The sequence below is a fragment of the Argiope bruennichi genome, chromosome 9 (assembly GCF_947563725.1).
Source record: "Argiope bruennichi chromosome 9, qqArgBrue1.1, whole genome shotgun sequence".
Classification (NCBI taxonomy): Eukaryota; Metazoa; Arthropoda; class Arachnida; order Araneae; family Araneidae; genus Argiope; species Argiope bruennichi.
In genome coordinates this window covers 89,385,270-89,409,701 of record NC_079159.1, presented here as the reverse complement: position 1 = coordinate 89,409,701, position 24,432 = coordinate 89,385,270, and the positions used below count along the sequence as shown (strand labels likewise).

The 24,432-nt window shown below is 28.3% G+C and overlaps 2 protein-coding genes across 2 annotated transcripts in view; one reads left to right on the top strand and one right to left on the bottom strand.

The window, feature by feature from the left end:
* The window catches only part of LOC129984139 (MFS-type transporter SLC18B1-like), a 38,970-nt gene extending 29,838 nt beyond the window's left edge, over positions 1-9,132 (bottom strand). The window contains exon 1 of the mRNA XM_056093937.1: positions 8,832-9,132. Within this exon, the coding sequence (XP_055949912.1) occupies positions 8,832-8,939 (108 nt within the window). The 5' untranslated portion in view covers positions 8,940-9,132. The remainder of the gene's footprint in view (positions 1-8,831) is intronic.
* Positions 9,133-24,079: 14,947 nt separating this feature from the next.
* LOC129983747 (ATP-dependent RNA helicase TDRD9-like) overlaps positions 24,080-24,432 on the top strand; it is a 90,817-nt gene continuing 90,464 nt past the window's right edge. The window contains exon 1 of the mRNA XM_056093359.1: positions 24,080-24,207. The gene's annotated coding sequence lies outside the window, so the exon portion shown is untranslated. The remainder of the gene's footprint in view (positions 24,208-24,432) is intronic.

Here is a 24,432-nt window from a genome sequence, read left to right as displayed (position 1 = left end):
ACGAAGTTTCCTATTTTGCCTTTCACTTTTCCTTGCTAGTTTCCCACAAATTCTTTGAAAGAATTGTTTGCCTTTTTTTAAATAACAAAGAAATGTAATTTTGACATTCATTACAAATTTTCTATTAACGCAATAAAAATAGCCAAATGTTATTTAAAATCAAATATTTTTTTTTTTACTTTTATTTTTTTTAATTATTTAAAATTTTGGCAAAATTATAAAATTAGACTCCAAAATTTAAATAATTCCTATTTGAAAATATCGCCGAATTAAAACAAACAGAATTCAAGAATGAAATCGGCATTTTCTTTTATCGTGGTCTGAATAGGTCTCACATTGTAAATAAAAAATATTGAAATCACACACGCTCACATAAACACGCGTTAATAACAACTATTCTGAAAGATCACACAATTCCAACACGTGGAATTGAGAATTTATATACAGATAAAGTCGGCATTAGAAAAATCTTTTTAAAATTATCTTATCTTAACTCTAAACAAGTTCCAAATTATGATGCGTATTATATAATTCATCTGATAAGCATAACCAGAATTTAATTATTCGAATGCATTATCTATTTAGCGGTATGTTTAGAGCCAATGATAATGCATTTGGGATGCGCCACATCATAAATAGGCGGTGCAAATTAAAGAAGCGATCAATGGATTTTGTTCAAACGATCCTCACTAGCACCGCAGATGATGCCCATGATAAATCGGGAACTACAAAGAATCGGCATCTTTTGAAACATTTCCCCTAGTACGTTGCTTGCTTAAGTTTCCGTTTCTATTAAAGGTAGTTTTACAAGGGATATGCAGGATCTTACGTAAAAGAGTAAAGTCCTGCTAAACAAAGCCTGAACTTTAGACATCATTGACGTGAAACATGGTTTTCACTGCTTTTAACAAGATACTTCTAATGAGAATCAGAGTGATACTTTGTCATTTAAGCCAGAACTTTTTTAAGCCTTGTATTTAACTTGATTTGCTTCATATTTATGAAAATTGTGTTCTATAATTCTGAATATACTTGCGTTATTAAATCTTCTAAAGTTACAGTTCAAAATGAAAAATGCGACCGTTTATTCTTTCTAGGATTTAATTAACAATTAATCAAATTAATTTTAGTTTAATATTCATTCCATATGAGAAACGCCATCTAATTGCGAATTTGAGGAAAAATTGATTTTAAGATTCTAAAGTTATTTACATTATTGAATTATTAAATGTATTCCAGACTAAAAAAATGAAAAAAATAGTAAAAATTGAAAGTTTGTAAAAATATGCATTTATACTGTAAAAGAGGAAAAAAAAAATTATTTTTTTAATCAAAAATACGGAAATAAGAAACAAAACATAAAAACCTAAAGTACTGAAAATATTATTATAGAAAATAATAAATATTCCAAGCAAGAAAATTCCATATAATTTTACATGGGTACTATAGATTTATATAATTCCCGTGTAATTTTATATTTTTTATAGGATATATCCCATATATTATATTACATATAATATATTCCCATATTATATTACATATTCCCGTATATTATAAATGTAATAGAAATTTATCAGTTTACGAAAAATATATATGATAATCAAATCGATATTTAATTCAAACTGTTGTTAAGGCAAATTTCAAAACCCAAAATATTTTCTCAGTTAATTTTGCCCACAAATGTTTAAAAAATCTGAAAAACTTGGAGACGTGTTGAATCCTCGTTCGTCTCGTGTAGTTACACAATATGGATAACTTATTGTTAAGTTTTTTAATATGATGATAGAATCGAGTATTTCTTTCCAGTAACTGATTGAATAAAAAATTTGGCAACAACAAATAATTTTGGTGTTTAAACAACAAATCAAATTTCATTCGTGTAATTTCAATGTATTGTTAAATTAGAATATAAAACTGATAGAAAATGTATACCCGGATGATTTGGTCTAGCATTTAATATAGATCTAGAATTCTGATGGCTAAGTTATTTTCCAAATTTCGTTTCTCTATCTTGTTTTCATATCTGAATTATTGTGATTATAAGAACAACAGATAGACAGTTTTATAGTACGGCTTTCTTATAAAATATGAATGAAAAACACTATTTTGGTATAAGAAACTCTCACTAAATTTCATTCTTCTTTGTGTTTTTGAATTATTATGTTCTCAGGTAGTTAGACACAATTTCAAAAAAGATTTTTTTTTTTCTTTTCGTACCCATAGCGGTCTAAAATATAAAATTTCATCAAAATTATGAAAACGTTTTTTTTTATTTTATAAGACTTTTTCATTGTATATTTCACATATAAGCTTCATCAGCAAAATATTTGTAAGCTTCAAATTTCGATAGTCATATAACTCATACCAATATAGCAGTTTTGCGCCATTTTTTTTCATTGCACTAGCTATCTTTCTAATTTTCTCTTAGCTTCTGTAAAATTTGAACTTTAAACTAAAGTGGAAGTAATTGAACTTCCATTAGTACAAAAGCATTTTTGCTGAAACCAAGTATGTGTTTTGAAAATTATGAGTAAAGGAAACATAATCATTCGGCTTTCAAGTCTTATCTGCACTACAGGATAATTTTCATAATTTATGCAATAATTTAAAGAATTGTTCCATAAAAAATTCCAATTCTCTGATTTATCATAAAACTCAATTTTTAATTTTGCTTTGATCAATAAATATATTTTAGAAAAAGGTCAAAATTTTATTCAATCCTTTGGTCTTAAGGAATCATATTCTGCGAAATATTCTTGACATTTCGGCTTTTAAATAAATAGAGAAAAAAAATTCCATCTTCTGCTTCAAATCTGACCAAATTATGAAGTTTTGAAAACTACAATTTTGGAACAATCAACTTTTTTCTAAATTTAGGTTAATTTTAGTCTTGAGGGGAAAATTCCGGGGCTTGATTCGCTCATCTTTTTTGAGACGGTCGATGAAATGGTCGATGAAATCGAGCGATCCTATAAGATATTCAAACTCCATAACTCGATGAATTTCAGAGAGGGTTATTTTTTAAATTTAAACATTCCTCTTTGGCGACCGACTAAATCGCTGGAAATATTGGTTATATTTAATTTTCTTTAAATCGTATGCGCATAATTTCATGTCTGATATTGACAAATTATCAGTTTCTAAGCCGTATTATTTTTATTGTCTCTTACACATGCTTTGTTTATTGTGTACATAGGCCTTTCTATTGAAGGCCAATTCCATGATACCATGGTACTGTTAAAAATTTAAATATTTGGTTCATCTATTATCTAAAGTTTGCGATGTTATAACTTAATATTTTTATACACCTCGTAAACTATATACATATTAAATAAAAATCTTGTTCTTTATTTTTCAACAATGGAAAAAATAACGCGATCAGATAGTTGATGAAATAATGAAAACATTTTGAAACTTCAGGACAACAATTTAATCTATTTTTAAAAATTAGACAAAAAAATCTTAAAAATTGCCAAAATTTAGCAGAAATTCTCACAACTATTAAATTTACATCATTAAAAAGGCATTTTTATATTTTAAAATGGTGCAAAATTCATTTTTGTGCTGTGATATTTTCAAAAGTTATAACGAAAAAAAAATGACAAAATTCAGCTTAATTTTTAATTAATTATAATTCTAATTAATATTTCAAAAAATTCGCACCAGGCTGCACATTTTTGACCTCCAAAATATATACATGCCAAATTGGTAGTCGTAGGTCAAATGGTCTGGTCTATAAAGCACCAGTATAAAATGAAATTCGTATCTATTATTAGTTTAGATAAGAAACACAAGCACAAAAAAAATTGCGGGTTCTATATGCGGGTTATCAATGAGATAAATTTAAAATATCCATTTATATCATAAGGAATCTAAAAATATTCCTTGAAAGAACGCGTCATTTGACTAATCTTAAGATAAATTTTTGATAATTTCTGTTTTCGAATACTACGTCCCTTTCATAGAATCTGCCGTATCTTGTCCTTTCAGTTATCTTAAATCTGTAATTTTATTTCAAAATAAAATTTGCTTACAAAAGAAAGGGGAAAAATTTCTATTGATATACTTTTCGAAAGTAATTTTTTTAAATTTTATATCACTAAGCATACCCTTTTATGTTCATAAGTAGACTGTTAGGCCAACAGTTATCAGATTTGGTCCGTTGTTATTTCTTCGACAATAGATGATCACTAAGAAAAAATTGCTTAAAACTTTGATTAATTTTTTTTTATTGAAAATGAATCGAAATTTTAAAATTTTCCTTATTAATCTCGGACAATATTAAAACGCCAAAAGAAAAACATTTCTAATCATTTTAAAATACAAAAATTAAATTTTTCAGGGAGTTTCATTTTATTTACATACTTTTTAAAATCTAATTTCAAGGATATTTTAATAATAGTTTTCAGCAGTACTTTTTTATTGTTTTAATTATAGATTTATACTCAGACACGTTGTGACAATATGCAATACATTTCTATGTGCACATTTTCGCTACTGCATAACTAAGAGCAAATTTAAAAAAATAAAATAAAGACAGACAAATCAAGTCCAAAACAATACCATGATATGATATTTATGACAAGAATTTAGAATCTCCTTTAAATTATTTTCTGAAAAAATATTTATCCGAACTTAATTCAATTTATAGAATTTACTAAATATGCACTTGGAAATATGTTCTTAAGAAACTTTAGAAAATATCTAATGCAATTAGCAAACAAAATATTGCGTGCTCAAAATTTAATGTTAAAATTTTTTTCTCAATTAATAGAAAATTGCATAAACTTTTTTTTTTTATTTCATTCATAGAATAGTATAGTTTCGCTTTGCTGTTTCTATAGAATTCTTCACAGGCCATAATTGCTATTATTTCCCTTTGTAAATCCGTCATTGTATGGAGGTCAGTGAATTTTTTTTGTGTCTATTCTTAGATTTTTATGCTATTAAAAAATAAGGCGGTTAACTTAATTTAAATCGTGGAAATACAATAAATATTTGATTTAATCAAACATTCGAAAGAAATAAAGTGAATCTAAAAATGAGTACAAGAGAAAAAGGGAATTTTTTAATATAAATATTGATTTTTAATGTTTTAATTTTAATAATTACTAATTAAACAGTAATCAACTTTATTAAATAAAGCTATATTTATTATAATTAAATATTTTAAAAATTTAAAAACAACAATTCAATACATAAGTGTATAATGTAAATACACCAATATAAAGTATTTTAAATATAGCAATTATTCAATAAAATTTTAAAATTAACAATTTAATTTACATCTTAGATGCGGAGTTTCTTTTAAAAGAGAATAGTTTTTCGTTATAGTTTGTTTATTGAATATATCGCAAAACATTTTTAACCTTGATATATTATGAACCTTGAAATTATTCATTTACATTATCGAGAAGATAAGATAATTAACAAAGAGAATTCAAAAATGAAAATTGTTTTTTTAATACTAACACTTTCGATTTCGAAGTCACCAAAATAAACACAAAGAACACAAGATACTTTAAAATTATATTAATAGATTTGAAAGAGCAGGGGAAAATTTGAATAGCTAATAGATTCCAATTAAAAAAAAAGAACAATCTTGTCAAATTTCAACTTAATGTACTTTATGAAGACCTCTCAAAGTTCGAGAATTTAATGCTGCCACTAACCAAAGTTTCTCGATATAGTGACAATAAGAATCCATTAATATTTACTTACAATTGTTTTTGAAATTTTACGGAATATATGCACGTTCTTATAATTTCACTTATGTGGGTTTTTTTTTTTTCATCATTTCGTATGTTATCTGGGGACGAGTAAAAAAAATATAAATAATTTAAAAAAAGAAAACAAATGTGCCATTTTCTTTTGTAATACAGAATAAAAACTGGTATTTTTTTAAAAATAATATTCGTTTTCTGAGATAGAAATATGTTGTTTATCAAGCACAAAATTATTTATTAATAATTTTGGATTAAATATTCCACTTCTCATTTGCGGAGGAAGTTCAAATTTAGTATTTGATCTATAAGATGAATTTCTAATTTATAAAATTATTCTTAAGAAAATTAAGGTAATGCAATGAGTTAAAATGGCAACATGCTATTCTTCAAAGATTCATCTTGTATATTTCGAAAAAAAAAGTAACATTTTTACTTTCACTTTAATTTACTATTAAATTGAGAAAATTCTTTTTAATGCATAGAAAATAAAAATGAAAATTGATGTGAAAATTAAATTATAAAAATGCACACTTGAAAATTGTATATATAGTTTTTTAAATACGGTATCTGTTGTAAATTTTATTATTCTGAAAAATTTCGCAGTTCCACAAATGCTAATTTTATAGATAAGGATAAGGAGGAAAAGACCATGACATCCGCGGCGGTTAATCCAACCCATAAATAAAACTGAAAGCTCAAGAATGTTTTATTGCTTTCTTATTTTCCATCCAAATGTTTAAATTGTTATCAAAGAGAAAATGTTTATATAAATGCTGAAATCAAGCATTATTTCTGTTATTCAAGTTTATTTGTTTGCTGTGAATCTTTATTTTAGATCCATTCTGCAAGCAAGATATATTTTTATATAAACTGAAGAGCAAGCAATGTTATCTGCAGAATATAAGTTCGAATAAATATACAATGGAACTTGGTTAATTCAAATGCATGAATAACTTGAATTTTTTCAATGGTCATTGAGTTTTGGTTGGCAAAATGTCAAATTATCATTTGTAATTTGAGTTTATTTTACTTAATTCGAAATCAAAATCAAAAATTATAAGTATTATTTTGATTTATTATTTGCTTTCTTAAGTTAATAAATACAAATCTTAAATTCTCAATAACAGTACATGAATAATTAATTTAAGGCTCTGCATTAACTCGAAGTCTTTATTGCGGTACAATGCATCCAGTCATAAAAGCAATAGAAATGTTCTCATTAATAGTAAGTAAAAATTTTGAACAAGCTGAATGTTTTTGTGATGTTTATTTTTACGTTTCATTGCACAATTACTGTTTTAAAACAGCATTTTGTTATTTATTAATGAAAACAAAGTTACTATGATTATTATTTTAAAAGTATTTAAAAATATTCATTATCATTTTGAGCACTATTCATTAATATCATTTCCAGTTTATTAATTATTTATGAATTATTTATAAAAGATGTTACATATTAATTATGATAATCAGTTAAATTAAATGTCTACATATTTTAATTAATTCAAAATATTAATATTATTTACATTCATAAATATATACGGACATAATTTTCAAATAATTTCAATGATGGAACAAAAAGTTTAATTTTTTTTAAACAGATAATTAAATTTTTTTTACTATACTGTCTCGCAAATTGGACTACTTTATAAAAGTTTAAAGATTATAAAAATTTAATTTTAAAGTTTTGTTTGCTTTTTTTGGAAAGGGAGCTAAAATTAAGAATTTCTAAATTTTTATCATAAGAATGACCTATTAGTGACCTTTTAGTATTAGAATAAAATTCGAAATGTATGTAATCCAGAGTTGGAGATGAGGAACTACGTATAGGAAGAAAATGGTCCGCAGAATGTAAGAATTTGAGCAAATCCTCAGTCATTCTTGATTTAAGCAATCAATGTCCAAAAATATTTCAAATTCCCTCTTAAAAACTCATGCAATAAATTTGAAAACGATATATTTGTTAAAAACAAAATATGAAACGCTTATATTCCACAAAAGCTGAAATGTTACATTTGAAAAAGTTAAAATTCCGGAATTCGTTCCACATACAAATCGTTACGAATCCTTTTGTAACTGTTTAATTTGATTATGAAAAGTTTTAAAAATTAAAAAAAGAATTAAAGTTTTTGAACTAAAATGATCAGAGATGGAAAAGAATTAACATGTTTTCTGGAACTCGCGTTGAATATTAGTGAGGCAATACAAAAAAAAAAAAAAAAAAAAAAAAAAATTCTTAAATATAAAGATCTGTATTCTTATTCATAAAGAGTGTTTTTAAAAATTAATGTTGAAACTTATAAAATGAAATTTATGCCTCTTATTTTTGTTGAAAATATACAAAAAAAGCTAAGGAGGAATAAGAAGCAAAAAATTTTTCAAGTAGAAAACTATATTCTTATGTATAATATTTAATTTAAAAAAAGTTACCTAAACTCGAAAGCTTTTCCCTCATTCTTGAAAGAACAGAAGATCAAAAGAATTCTTATCAAATATAAAATAATCATCTTAGTTTTATTCATGAAAAAATACAAAAAATCAACATAGTTAATATTTATGAAAAAATTCGCCCAAAAGAGTCTCAATTATTAAGAAGTATATTTTCAGATTTACAATGTGTTTTTAAAAATTCTTTTTTAAGTTTATATCTTTAAAATTTCCTTATTCAGGATTATTTTATTATATTTGTTGAAAATATTTCAAAATATTAATTAATTTATTATTGATATTCAAAACGGAATAAAGGATAAAAAACATTTTAGGAAATATTTCGAAAAATAATTGATTCTAATATAATAATATAATATTAAAATAAAATAATAATATAATCTAATATAAAAATAATTAATTCTAATATTTTCTAACATATGCATAAGCAAGAAGAAAAAAAAAGGAGATTTTCAAAATATTTCTTGTTTATTTTTTGAGGAATGAAAGACTAAATCGAATTATTAAATTTAGAGATAAGTTATTAGCTTTCATATATATATACATATTTCAAAATTCCCTTCAATTTAATCTCCTTAAATGACAATGTTTTTTTTTGTAGTTTTTTTGCATATTTTTTAAATAAATAACTTGAGAAATAAAAAAAGAAAAACTCACCAACTGAGGGAAAAAGGGTGCGATGATAGAATAGCAAGCATAATTGCAGAAAATTCCCGTCCACAGGGAAAGCAAGAGCAGCAGTTTCTTCGAAATTACCAGAAACATTGTTGAAGACTATTGATTTGAGATCCCGAAGAGGGAATTGATTGATTATTGGAACGCGGTGATTGAAATGGAAGACTTCAGGTGAGTGGACAGCGATCACTATTGAAGGAAAGACTTTACGACGCATGCGTCCATCGTAGCGGAACTCTCTTTGTAGTATCAGTTACTTTTGCCGTCTAAATTTCCTTAGAGAAAGACACAATAGATAAGGGCAAATATACGGCGGGCCACTGTTTTACCTTGCAAGATAAAAGAGAATCCACTTGAGAAGAGTTGCCCCCTCATCAGCGTCGAACCTCGGAAAAGAAAACAGATTTATCTTTTCACGTACAACGCAAAATTATGAAATAAAGAGGTACGTGGTTGCAAAAACTAAGCCCTCCTGGAAGATAGCAGTGTTTGGGAATTAATGCATCCAATGGGTAGGGCTTGGATGAACAAATATTTTTCTCTGCACAGTGACAAAATATTTATTCTCTGAAATAAAGACTGTGAAAATACAGAAACAGGAAACTAAAAAATTAAACTTTCTGGAAGATTGGAGATTCTAAAATAATAACTATTGAGTAAAGGAGAAAAAAAAATAGATGTGCTATTGAGTCAAAATATGATATAGATGTAAACTAATTTTTGCTGAATATAGAAGCATTGATTTATGTTTTAAAAAACGGACAAATCTCTTTTTATTTTAATATAATTCTGTTTTTTTTATATAATTTTATATTTCATATGGTTATATTGTACGTAAACATATTTGCATATGAATATGAAAATGAAATATAACATTGCTAAATGCTGCTATGTAATATTTAAACTGTTTTGTATTTAACTATGTTTCTCTTTTCTCTCTTCTTCAATGTAAATGAAGTGCTTATAAACAGTAAAAATAATTCTTAATGAGTTTTTTTGACTTATCCTTATTGGCTCTAATCTTTCTCGCATTGAGTTAATTTCAGTTTTCTGAAACGTTAAAAGTTAATTATCTAATTTTTCGCAAGTCATTGAGCATTCAGATTGCTCACTATAGGCTCATACGTGTTGTTGTTTCATAAATTTAAGGATATCTAAATAAAAGTATTATCTTAAATGGAAAATCAAATGAAAGGTGAATTTGTTCTTACAAACTCACCTTCTTTTATTTTTATATAAATTTAGTTTAAAACTAAAAATGGTGTGTTTAATGAAAATATTTATTAATGCTGCAAGAAAGTTCTGTCCACTTTTTCCCATGTATGATTTCTTTATTTAACATATGTTCAATATGGGTTTAAATTGTAAAAAAAAAGGTTCCCGTATACCAAATCCACCAAAAAATTGTCAAAAAATTCGAGCTCAAGATTTTTAACAATTTTTTTACTTTCAAATTTTCCAGATTTTTGGCATTATGTCTGTCTACTCGTTCTTCCAACTGTCTATATGTGAATAAGATAACTCAAAAATGCTTTGAGTTGGGGGGAGGAAATTTAGTATTTGGATTTTAGACCAAATTTTGAACGAAATCCATTTACAATAAATTTGTGAGACTGTTCGAGTAAAAAAAAAAAAAAAAAAAAAAAAAAAAAAAATCGATAACTACAAAAACGTGAAAAGCTAGATAAATAAAATTTCATATTCAGGTTTCACATCTAATATGTGAAATTTTGAATTAAATCTTTCGAAGGATTGACCATCTGTCAGTCTGTTCTTTCGCATGCTTGTAAATGCAATAACTTATAAACACAATGACTTAGTCAAGGAAATTCGCGTGTGATCTTATGATTACAACTGTAGTTCGATGTCAAAATTTGCTTCCAATTTGTTGGGAAGAAGGTGTTCAAAATACATATTCGCACAAAGGATTTAGTAAAAATGCAAGATTGACATTAACGATCAGTATTTTGTAATTATAGTTCGTTAATGGCATGGAAAGCTTTCGTGATCTTAGCCAAATTTCGCAATTTTATGCCGGGGGAGGGGGGAGAAGATCTGACCTTTGTTGGAATGTATATGAGAAAGTGTCTGCGTCCAGGCATAAGGGTAGCGCGTCTTCCCCGTGATCTGGGCGTTTTGGGTTCGATTCCCGGTTTAGGCATGGTTGTTCTTCGTCTGTTATATCTGTGAGATGTGTGAATGTTCCCCCCCTGTAAAAAGAGGTTGTGCAAGCGAATGTGATGCGTGAGTAGCTGAGTAGTACTCTTGGTCCTAATTGGCCCTACTAAAAGAATAAGAGACGCTCCCCCACCGGCTTAAATCGCTGCCCTTGTAACAGCGGGCTTGTCCATGGCAAGTGCCATAAGAAGCAACAACATGAAAGAAAGTTTTGGGAAGATCGCCATTAGTGGTATATTAACTGCATATCTTCGATTAATCTGTAAAAAAACTCAACAAATATCGACCACTAATATGTTCTTTCTTAACTAACGTTTAATATTTGTATGCGGTTAATAACATGTAGGTACATTTATTAGTGAATATTGGAGAAAGTTTCAGGTAAAACCACTCCTACTGATTTTATTGAAGGAAGAAGCCAGAAATATTAATATAGATTGATACTGTTTTGAGAAATTGCTTGTTTTATTGATATTTAATATTTGAGAATTAATTAATCATTTAACTTATACGATACTATAAATACGTTATTTGTATTATCATTTACTACAATTTTCTACTACGGCATCACTCATTTGGTACTGATTCATTACTTCGTTTATCTGATTTTATTGCTGATGTTGGGCTTTTATACAGATATATTTGCACATGCATAGAAAAATTTCTCAACCAAATTATTCCTACGCACACAGTTTTTGTTTGATTGTTTAATAACTTTGTGTTCAATTTTTTATAGATAGATATATGTATCCGTCATAAATAAAACTGCTACTAGATAATGCTAAGATGGAGTCCGATTGTCAAAGGTGTTTTCTTTTCTGTGGTTATGTGTGAACTTGCTTCTGGCAATCCTTTGTTCTACCCAAGATCTATTAAGGATCACATTTGATTAAAGGGGGAAGGAGTATGTTGTTATAACTTCCTTGTAACATACGGCGATTATTCTCAAAATAAGTTTCATTTGGTCGGGTGGAAGGAATAAGCATAGATATCAAAACCGTTCCCGAGGAACTGAGGAGCACTGAGGAGTTAAATTAAAAAAACTATGTTGCTATTAATTCGACAGCTAGATCAAATGAAAATGAAGGCCAAAATAGAAAATTTCGTTAAATGTAAAACTTGTGGACAACTGCAGTGCATTGCGAATAGTGTAACGTTTGTGGATTCAGACTAATCTTTCAAAACAAAAGCCAAAAATAAATGTTCATGTATAGAACAAAAAAAAAAAAAAAAAAAAAAAATCTGATTCTTAAAATTTGTTTAAAAAATAATACGATAAATCACAGCTATATCTATGTTAGTCAATAAATTTTGCATCTGATTAATTGGTTTGAAGATCTTGGACAAATATCGAACTCGAAAGCTTTGTAAACATATAAGAATTGTGGAAAATAGAAAAATCAAGTAACCATTGCTAAATCAATTTTATCAGTGAATGTTGTTAAAATTTTTTAATCAATATAATCCTTATGGAATGGTGGTTATATGTTGTTAATTGAAATAAATTTATATGCAATGCAGTTTAATAAAAAAAAATTATTAAAGACTGAAGCGTTATCGTACAATCGAGAATTAACACACTTCATAGGCAGCTGTATTATAACTGTAAACTGTGCTATGCTTTTTAAAACTGCTGAAAATAATTGTGAGTGCCAGCAACTTATAACACAATATCTCAGATCCAAGTTTACGATAAATAATGCTAAAAAATTTCAAGGATAATTATATTTGGTGGTGAGTCTAATTAATGATACCCTAGTTAATGACAGGACATTTTTTTCCTGATGAACTTCGGTGCATGGAGTACATTTTTTGTGGTTCGAGATTCTCGATAATTAGTTGCTATGTATCGATCATTCTTCTTTATTAAGGTCATATAACTTCGTAATAAAATAGGTAACTCACTGCTAATACAATGGAAGAACCACATTTATTGAATATAAATTTTAGTCTCATTAAAGAGGGCGGTTCTTCAAGTTTCTTAGCAGGCTGATGAATAGCATTACGAGTACAGTTAATGTTTCAGTGGAAGTCTAAATGGTAATCAACGCTTTGCAATAAAATAGATTCTAAATATTTATTAGACAACGGACTGGAAGGGAAAATTTAGCTGTTTAACCACTCAGATCTATACTATCTCAAGAAATTTGGATTATCGGACACTGATCTGTGCTCTTGCAGCGTGGGTGGAGTTCAAAATGTCGAACATTTGCTTTTTGATTGCTCCAAACTTATTGAAGGGAGGAGGGATTTTATTGTGGATCTGGATGCCTGTAATATTAAGTTTCCACCTCCGCTTCATGTTTTGGTCGACCACAAAATGGCTTTTTCTCATTCTGTAAATTTATTGCCTTTCCTGCTTGATTTTTAATTAGTCTTGTTTTTTTTTCCTGTTATTTTTATCCATATTTTTTTTTTATCTGTTTTTATCTATGTATGTAGTTGTTTCTACTTACTTCTGTAAAAATTCTGCTGCACTTTGTGGTGCACAAGGATTGCCTTAATTTAAAAAAAAAAACATTCAGATCTGGGAACATAATACCATTAAATTTTTTTCCCTTGGAGCTTCATCAAAATTCATCATCATTGTCTATCATCCAAATATTTATGATTTAGATTATTTGATCGTTTACCAGCAATTTGGATAGTTTTAAACAACCGAAAGAGTTAATTTAATACTACTAAGTGGAAAGATGTCAATAATCCATTTGGATATTTGCATGGTACTTAGATTAAACACCACTAACTTGCAAAGAAATTTGATAAATTGCTTTTCTTAGTGTAATAACAATTTTTTTACTAATCATACGTAGTTCTCTTAGTATAAGACATTATTTCAATATGGACAGTATGCACTGTGCATAAAACGTTACAGTTTATGCATAAAATGAGGTTAGCTTAGCACGATGTGAAAATCTAAAAAACAACTGAAAATGCTAATCAAACTGACCCATTATTCTGAAATGCAAAAAGGATGATAATCAGATAATACTACAAGGACTTATCATTCCCCAGGGCATTCGAACCTCATAACATCTTACATCGTTACGCAAGAATAAAACGTGTGCCGCGGGGTTTGGAACACTTCAGACGGAAGCCGCTAGGAAATTTCCAGGTCTATGTTTACTTTCAACAAAATTTCTGATAGGAAAGCTGTAGAAATCTTTGTTTGGCTTATCTCCGATCGGGAAAGATGTAAACATAAGAAAGTGGCAAATAAAAGTAACAGAAATCCGAATGTTACCAGTGGTTGGGTAATGCATTCAGTTCAGATCAGGTATATTTAATAGGGTCAATGGGAAGATGAAATCTGTGTAGGTTGTTGACTTAAAAATCTGTAACTCTCTACTTCCTGAAATTTTTTATATGTTTATCGATAGATTTTGATAAATTTATTTAAATTTTTGATAAGGTTTCACCATTAATGTAGAAGTTTTTCTTGTTGGCATGTGTTAACAATTGCAATTCACCTGGAAAGTAGTCACGTCATGTTTTTTTAACATATTCCAATAATATCAACAATTGATTGGTTCAAATGTGATAAGTAAAAAAGCAGTTTTTTGAGATAGCAATAAATCTTCGCCTTTCAATGTTTATTATATATAAATGCATATATCAATATAATTCAATGCTTGTTATATTTAAACGCATATATCTATTTAAATAAATGTTAATTATATTTTTAAAAACCTTGCTGAATTCCGCTTTATATTTTGATTTTGAACATGATAATGTTTAAAATATAGTGTAAAATTTGTAAAACATGGCATACATGTGTCATATTTAAAGAAAAAAATATTTCAAAGCACGCTATAGGGTTGATTGCCAATGTTATTAATTCATAGTAGACAAATGTACACAGGAAAAAAAAATTGACAACTTAATGGATTTTTAACTAAGGATTAATCATAATTTCAAAGTTTTCCCTAATAACTTCAAAACATATAATAGCACATAAATCATTTTTGAAACATTTTAAATTTTAAAAATACTGCTTTTTAATGGTGGTATTTTTTCTTTAATTTTAACAATTAAAAAAAATATTTAAAGTATACATTGCAACAATACTTTTCATTGCTCGAATGACTAAATTCATACTCGCCTACGTTGAAATGATATTGAATTCAACATTACTTTCTCATTTATGAGGTATACAGAGAAAAAAAGACTGTAATCATAAAAAAAAAAATCGATATTTCGACTAATTTCCACAATTCAAACCTTTCTGGGCTCTTAAAAACGAATTTTTGATATTATGTTTGTCTTACAGACACGGTAACTCAAATACGTCTTAATCCAGACAGATGCAATTCGATATAAATACCACTTTTTAGATTTCTACCAAATCTTGAGAGAAATCTATTGCGATGAAGTGTATTTTTCCAACTGGCTGAATAGATATTAATGAGATCACTATAAAACGCAAGAAGTTAGACAGATTTCATTCACAAATTTAGTTTAAAATTTAATACACAAGTTTAGCACCTACAATATATATCCGATATAATGTATCGAATTTAGAACTATATTCATTAAAAGATAGACCGTCTATCAGCCTGTAATTGGGACAACTCTAAAACTGTATGCGCAATAACTCTAAAATTATTTAAACAATGACTACGACTGTAGTTCTGCGTCAAATTCTGGTTTCAATCAGCCTGGGAAAAAAGTTGTATCTAAAATGCATTTTCAATTATTTGGTATATGTGCATTAACCTCATGTCAGCATTAGTAGCCAAAGATCTCAAGTTAATTTCGCTAGATTCGCTAAAGACTGCTTTTTCATGGATATTACTCGCTAGTGGCATGTAATTAATAAACAAGTACGTTTTTTTTAACCATATTACGAAACGCGCTATTCTCATGTCTGAAAATAAAAATCAGAGCAATTGTGGTTCAAGGCCACCAATTTTATGCCGGGTGAGTTGGATAACAACTTTAAGCAAAGGTATGCAAAAAAATTTGGGCGACAAATTCCAATTGGTTAAGGGAGTGGCCTTCTTGAAGCTAGTGTACATGCCATCATTATTGTAACAGACAGTAAATTTAAAAAATGAAGCAAAGATAGAAGAATCAATCATAATACATTGCGATTCTATAATGTTCGAATTTCCTTTAAAAAATTTCTCTCTCTCTTTTACCACATGTTTATTTGCTATTTCATAGGTAACAGTTATTGGTATAATCTCGACTTCTGAATTCGTTAAAGGCTCAGAGATCAATTCATCCAAGTATCTGCCTTGCCCAAGCACACGCCTATTATGACGCCGAGTATCAAAATTCCTCTTGCTTTTGTAATGCAGAAACATGGAGAGCGAATTGTGTGCTAAGGCGTCGTTTCTTTCATACAACTACAGCTCAAAATTTCAATCATCTCTCAAAAAGAAATTCTTGCGAAACTTTATACAGGAAAGTTAATTCAACTAAATCTGCTTCAACTGCTTTTCGACCAGTTTCAATATAAAAATTTTATTTTACATATTTTCTAAAAAATAATAAGCTATTTTTATTTATTCTTGTTCCAAACGATTCTGAAGGATGAATTTTTTTACTGCAAAAGACTAAATAAAAACATTTTTGTTTCAAAAGATACTGAAGATTTTTGTCCCTAAGTTTCATCTACAAAATATAGTTTAATTTTTTTTTCATTTGCAATAATATACTCGTATTTATTTACTTAAGATGTGCTCATAACCCCTGCATTTACATTTATATTAATAAAACCGTTATAATTTAATTGCCCTATTATACAAACAACATAGCAAGTTATTTATTTTCAAGCGAAAACTTCGTATGTTTGCATTTATTATAAATCCAGTAAATTTCATAAATTGTAGAAAGTAAATGACCTTATTTTGAAAAATCAGCTCTGAGAATGGCATGATATAATAATTTTCTAGGAAAAAGAAGAAAGAAATCATATTTAATTGATAACAGATATTAACATATATATTCGAATAATAATTTTTTTTGCAAACGGTTTTCGTTTTAGTCAGTTACATCATCTTAATCCTTCTTCTCTGTGAAACAAACGGTTTTTGATTTATAAGAACTAGAACAACGAACTAGACACTCGCTAGACTCTCTATTGAGTAATTAGTTCTGCTGGAGACTTAATTGGAAAATGATATCGTATTGTTGACTCTCCTAAAGCAGATACTTTTCATTTTTGTTACGTAACAATAGAATAACGTTCAATTTGCTCATTTGCATTTCAAGAGTGGGAAAAAAAAAGGGGGGGGGGAAATAAATTTTTACTCATGGGAAGGAGGATTCAGATTTTGGAAACTGCGAAAAATGCGAAAAATAAGAATTATTTTGTATGATACGGGGTTTTTTTTTCTTTACTTTTCGTGTTCGTTTGTGCACGTGAAACAATACACAACTACGTTTAGCTGTGAATCATTACTGCTCGTGTTCTTTTCTCTGTATCAAATATTCTCCTTATTTACCCACATATCTGCTGTGGATTGGTCGGGTTTCTTTATCTTGGATTTATTCTCTTCTGTGCTATAGGTATAGGCCAAAGTTACTGAATTTGTTATTAGTAAATGTTAATTAATATTCTAATTATTTTGAGTTTTGCTGCTTGTAGGTTTAAGAAATTTTGTATGTATTATTCTGCAGATTAGTCTGTAATACATTATAATTTCCTGAACTTAGTTTCTTTTCATAATTTCTCTATGTTTGTAATGTATGTTCTATATGTTCTATGTGTTTTTGATTATCTTCACCCCTAATACATTATTTTTACACCTTTTTAGGCAGATGAAGCCGACAAGAATTAAATAGATCTTCTATCAATTTATATCTAAGTTATGCAATATTTTAATGCCTTTATAAATAGAGACATGGGAAAATAATTTCGCTTCTAAATCAACTCCTTGGAATTATTCATAATTAAAAAGGTATATTATTTAATTAGATATGATTAATTACATAATATAAACTATCTAATAAAATTATTTTATTGCCTTGTATTTGAACGAAACATTTCACAATAATTTATGCGTGATTTATAAATTATGACTCTAATTACGAGTATTGCTTCCATCTCTATGTGTTTTTGTGAGAAAAATATAACGTGTTTTACTTATTTGGTTTTAAAATGATAATGCGAATTGTTTTAAAAATGTAGTCTTATTTATAATAACCCTATCATATTCGTCCCTTTCGTTGTCAATTTTTGATTAGGACGATCACATTTCGATTATATCGTTATATACACAATGTTTGATATTCTTTTTATTTTTGAAATATCATATAAAACCTATCAAATTAATTGGGCATTGCAATTATTTCTGTAAAAGAAAATCCCAGCCATTCCTTAAAATAAGATAATTAAGTTTATGAAATAATGAAATGAATCTAAATTAAATTTTAGAAAATGATGGAGTAAAGAAAACCTTAATAACTGAATAATTCTTCATATTTTCTAGTGCTTTTTAGAATACAAAGAGAAATTATTGAAACTAAAGCGTTCGATTTCTAGATTTCGATAAATCTTTAAGTTTTGTATAAAAAAGAGAGAGAGAGATTTTATCTGCGAATGCGAGGACTCAAAGACGGACCAATTCAGATGAATAAATTTAGGGCCGGATTTTCATCGTTATTTGTATTTTAATGTTTTAATTGTTTATTTAGTTAAATAGGAAAATGTAAATCATAATAAACATTTAAACTAATCACAAACCTTTGGCGATTAGCTGGTTCGCACGGAATATTTGTTATATTTAATTTCACTTAAATCCCTTATATGTTAGTTCATGTCCATAATTACCCCAAATTATCAGACAATAAGATTGTGCTATTTCAGTTATCTTACATATGATCTTTTTCTTACATACATTTTATACGTCCTTTCTAATGGAGTCACATAAAATTAAAAATGCAAAATCACGACTCTATTTTCTAAATTTTGCGGTATTGCAACTTCGCTGTCCATATCTATATTGTAAATTACACAGATATTAAATTGAATTCTTTTTCTTAAGCTTTCAACATTGGACGAAAATGTACTATAAAATGTTTGCTGAAACAATGAGGACAGTTTGAATTTCAGGACAACAAAACAATCTATTGTTGAAAATAAGACAAAAAAAATATTTTTAAATATTGCAAAATTCGAAGATTTGCACCTTTATTAAATTGATATCATTACGAAAACGATTTTTTAAATTTTGAAATTGTGTAAAATTAATTTTTATTTAATAATAATTTTATAACCTATTGCAGCAAATTGCCAGATTTGCTATTTATTCATTTTTAATGAATGAAACTCTTTTTAAAATCTTTAAAAAATCACTCCGAGATACTCATTTGTAAGTGTACCTTGTTTGGTATTTGTAAGTTCAACGGTCTGGCTTGTAGAGTACAACTCAATCAATTTGGTCAACACTCACGCACATAGATATATTCATTTTAATTATTAATAGAGATAAATGCTGAATTATGCGATATCAATAAAATCATAATTTTATGATCGCTCCATTATGATTGTTTTTGATTGTTTTTATTGAAGGATTGAAAGTAATTTAGAAATATTAATTTGATGAAGACCTTTGTCATCTACTTTGCACAAAAGAATTTTATTTTTTCCTCAAATGCGCTGGCATATTATTGTTAGTTCAAAAGTAATCTCAACTTCAATTTCTATTGCAACTTTTTTGCATCAATTATTAAAGGACCCAGAAAGATTGTTGATCAGATAATATCGAAGATTCTTAAAGAATATTTCACTCTTTTGTAAAAGATCAAGTGCAGATGCGTGGTAAGAATCTTTTGCTTGCATTAATTTGCATATTGCAGTGATTCCCAAAGTACTCCCAGGGGTACAGTAAGAGTTTGATGGTTGTACAACTGAGGCGAAAGTCAACCCCCGGAAAATCACGTGACTCTGTCCAAAATAAAAGAAGGCCCAATAATCTGTGGTCCACTGTCCCTCCCCCCGAGACCGAAATTGGAGAAATCTTTGATTTGAATTTATGACGACTTTTTATTTTGCCAGCCTTTATTAGGTCACACGAGAAGATATCTTTAATGTTATGAATAAGTTTATGCAAGAGAACAAAATTGATTGGAATAAATGTGTTGGAATAAGCACAGGTGGAGAAAAAAGTATGGTCAAAATTAATAAAGAACTCCTTGCAAGAATTCGAAATGTTGCCCTGAATGTCATATCCACACATTTTTGCATACACAGAAAGGCTTTGGCAACACGTAAGATACCCGTTGAACTACCGAAACTTTTATATGAAAGTATGAAAATTGTTAACTGCATTAAAAGTCGTCCTTTGAATGCGCGACTTTTTTCGCAAATATGTGAAGAAATGGGAAGTCGTCATATCCAGCTTCTTTTTCATACCGATGTTCATTGGCTATCTCGAGGAAAGGTTCTGAATAGATTGTTTGAACTCAGACATGAACTTCAATGTTTTCTTACTGATAGATTTGAGTTGAGAAATTGTTTACATGACTGGAAATGGCTTTGTAAACTAGCATATGTAGCAGATATATTCTCTTTTTTAAATTGCCTCAACTTATCGTTACAAGGCAAAGAATTTCATTGTTTCACGTTCAAGATAAAGTAAACGCTTCCATCGCAAAATTAAATTTATGGCAAAAAAGAGTTGGCAATGGAGAATTAGACTCGTTTCCCTCTCTTCATGAGTTTATAACAAGTTCGACTACTAAAATTAATGCTGATACTCGGAAATGCATAACATAGCATTTGGAGAGTTTGAAAGTGGGCTTGAAAAATTATTTCCCTGATTTAAACATAAATATTGAATGGATAAAAGATCCGTTTAACATTGACACAACATTCATGCCAGAAGATTTGACGCATGCAGAAAAAAAGCAATTGTTGGAATTGGCTTCAGACGGATTTTTGAAAATTAAACATAGGGAGAGTACCTTAACATCATTCTGGTTACAAACGCAACATGTGTATCCGGTCTTAACAGAAAAAGTTCTGAAATACATCTTGCCTTTTCCAACTTCATATTTATGTGAAGTTGCTTTTTCAGCATTTATAGCGATTAAGTCGAAAAAAAGGAACAAACTCTTGGACGTGGAACCGCATCTGAGATTAAAATTAATAAACAGGGAATCAAATTATGACGATCTGTCATCTCAGCGCAAACAATTTCATCCTTCTCATTGATCCAAATAAATGTTACTTACAATATAACTTTTATTTATATTTTATTATAAATAATTTTATTTCTCTTTTCTTATTATTTTGTGTATCTCACAAAAAATAAATATATTTTTGATTGTTATTAAAATACATCCTTTTTTTTATGAGGGTTACTCAGCGTCACAAACATTATAGAAAGGGTGCGCATATGTCAAAAGTTTGGGAAACACTGGCGTATTGGATTAATGCAGTTTAATATCTTATGCCAAATGACTAATGAACACAATATACTACTTTATTTTATAAACTTGAGGGAACTTCTATTAAATTATCAGTTGTACATTACATACATTACTACATGTCAGTTGTACTGATTTTCTGTAGGCTAGACTGCTTGACCCAGAGTTACCAAATTTTGCACAGATATAGTTTGGAGTAGAGATACATAATCCACGATTTTTTGAATAACAAATAATATTGCTATTGTTATTTTTAAGTATGCGTTCCAAATATCTGTTATTTCAATCATATTATTAATTAAAAATTTTTACTTAATATCTTAATATATATAAATTACGTGTCACGTTGTTTGTTCGAGATGGACTCCCAAACTAATTAACCGATTTTAATCAAATTTGCACACCGTGTGCAGTTTGATCTAACTTAAAAGATAGGATAGCCCTTTTTTTGAATTTTTAATTAGAATTTTAATTATTAATTAAAAACTAACTTTCCCGCCAAAAAATCTTTTCATTTTCCCCACCGCCAAATGAGTACGGCTCAAGTTTTTTTTTCCCCAACAGTCATGAGGCTAGGCTTAAGATTTTTCTGCTGATTATTTGAAATGATTCTATTTATTTTCTTAATGTTTGATGCATTTAAAATTAAACATTGTTAATGAATCGATCTTTCAGATTCATTCTTAAGTACTTTTTAATTAAAATAAAACAGAATAAAGGAAATTAAAAATTTCTAATCTGCATAGCGTTACCCCAACTGGCGTAGAAAAACTCACGTATTTGCGTTACCGTAATTGGCGTTGAAAATTCACGCATGCGCATTGTGTTCTGATTGTTGACATGGCAACCATTATCAACGGATAATTTAAATTATTTTTAGGTTAGTTGCATGTTTTTGTAATTAAATTGTATTTATGTTAGTTATATATTTTTTTGTATACGCTTATAGTTTTAAGTACATCGTTTTTTTAGTTTTTTTAAACCTGTTTTCAACCGATTATTTTAAACGATTCATTTTATTTTCTTAGTGTTTGATGCATTTAAAATTAAACATTGTTAATTAATCTTTCTGGTCATAATGAATCTGAGAATATTTTGTTGACAAATTCTTAAAATATTACATAAATTAGGAAAGATATTCTTTAGTGCCCATAAAGTTTAAACGCTCAGTGACTGTTTTCAGTAATCATATTGCAAAAAAATACTTTTTTTCAGTAAAAAATATTATTATATTAATTGCAGATTAATCCTTTCCACTTTAATTTATAGTATAAATTCTACGGGAACTAACAGAAAATTAGAGAGATACATATTACGTTATGACTGAAGGCATTTATAATATTATGAGAGAATTATATGAGTATCAAAATTTGAAGTTTTAAAATATTTTGATGAAGAAGCTATTAAAGTAGGAATTGCATAAAATATTTAATTATTAAAATTTTAACGGACATTAAGACTGGCTAACCGGCAGGTCGCCAAAGGCGGCTAGTTAAATATAAAATTTATTAATTGTAATTAATACTTAATTTACTAATTTAAGTAACGTGTGATTGAATTAATTTATCTGTTTCAGCTTACTTCTTAAATTTTATTTTTTTCTCAAAACTATTTATTTAATTTATTTATTAGAGTGAACCATTTTCTGGAAAAAGTGAGTTAAAAATACATGTCATTTCTTTAAAATGTTTACTTTAGTCCTATATTCTACCAATAGATGGCGCCAGCAGTAAACAGAATACATGTAATCAAAGTCAATCATGTCACGAGCAATTAAAAATGATCTGTATGGAATAGTGCATCAAATACGAATATCGGTCACTCCTGTGAAGTGGAGCGGTGACTTCGCACTTTCCAGTGAAGCCTCGCACTTTCCGGTGAAATCACCGCTCCGATAAATTTCAGTGATATGCAATTCAATGATACGATACGATAATTCCAATAACCGGTCCGTTCACTTTTCAATCCAATCACAGATTTCTTTCGAGAGCTTCCATTGGACAGATCGTATCGATTGTTACTTTCCAGTGAAGTCACCGCTCCGGCAAATTTCAGTGATATCATTGTTACTTCCTATCGTGATCCAAAACCTGTAATCGAAATATCATCAGTAAGATCGTATCAAGGATTTGAATCTCACCCCTCTTTGAAAAGTATTGATCACTTGTATTTGTGACTTTTTGATATTGGTTACGTAATAATCGCTCTTAAAATATTCGTCATCCCTAGTTTGGAGGGAACGGAAATGTGATGCTCCGAGAGATTTTTAAAAACTTTAAATAGAATTTTAATTAATTAAAAGTAAAGGGAGATTTTAATGTTTTTTTAGCGATTACTTCTGATTTTTATACCATTTTCATATCCAAAGATTGATTTTTTAGCCAATTTAGTTAATATAAATTTTTTTTTTTTATCTCATTTCGATTGTTTTAGGAAATATTTGATTACATGATATTCTTTCATTGTTGAAAGTTAGGGAAAGATTTTTGCTGTTTAATATTGTTACGAACCTATAATATTGCTTTTCAATGCAGTAAGTTCCATCGTAATAAAAGGCAGTTTTGCAGAGAGCTGTGATCGGATATCGGATCAATAATTCTCGGTCTTGGCAACGATTCGTCTACTTTGACGTCACAATAGAAGATTCTAGAATGATGAGGAATTGTAGCGATAGTATCATATCATTAGGACGCAAATTACGTTGCTCCTTCGTGGACATTCTGTATTCTGCTTCGAAAGTTATAGAAAGCCAGTAGACGAAGCTGGAGTTGGTCGTATAATGAATTAGTTGAGTGAATAGGTCAGTCAAATCATATTCTTAACTCGAAATTATCAAAAAAGTTATTAAATCAAAAGGAAAATACAAATTAAATTACATGTGTAAGTTCACATTATTCCTATCGGGCCACACTAGCATCTCCCAAACAGACAATTTCTTTAATTAACCGTCTCATTCTATTATTTCAGTGGTGTAGTGAAAAAAAACGTCGCTAATAACTCTGTAGAGTCCCAGGTTCGAATAACA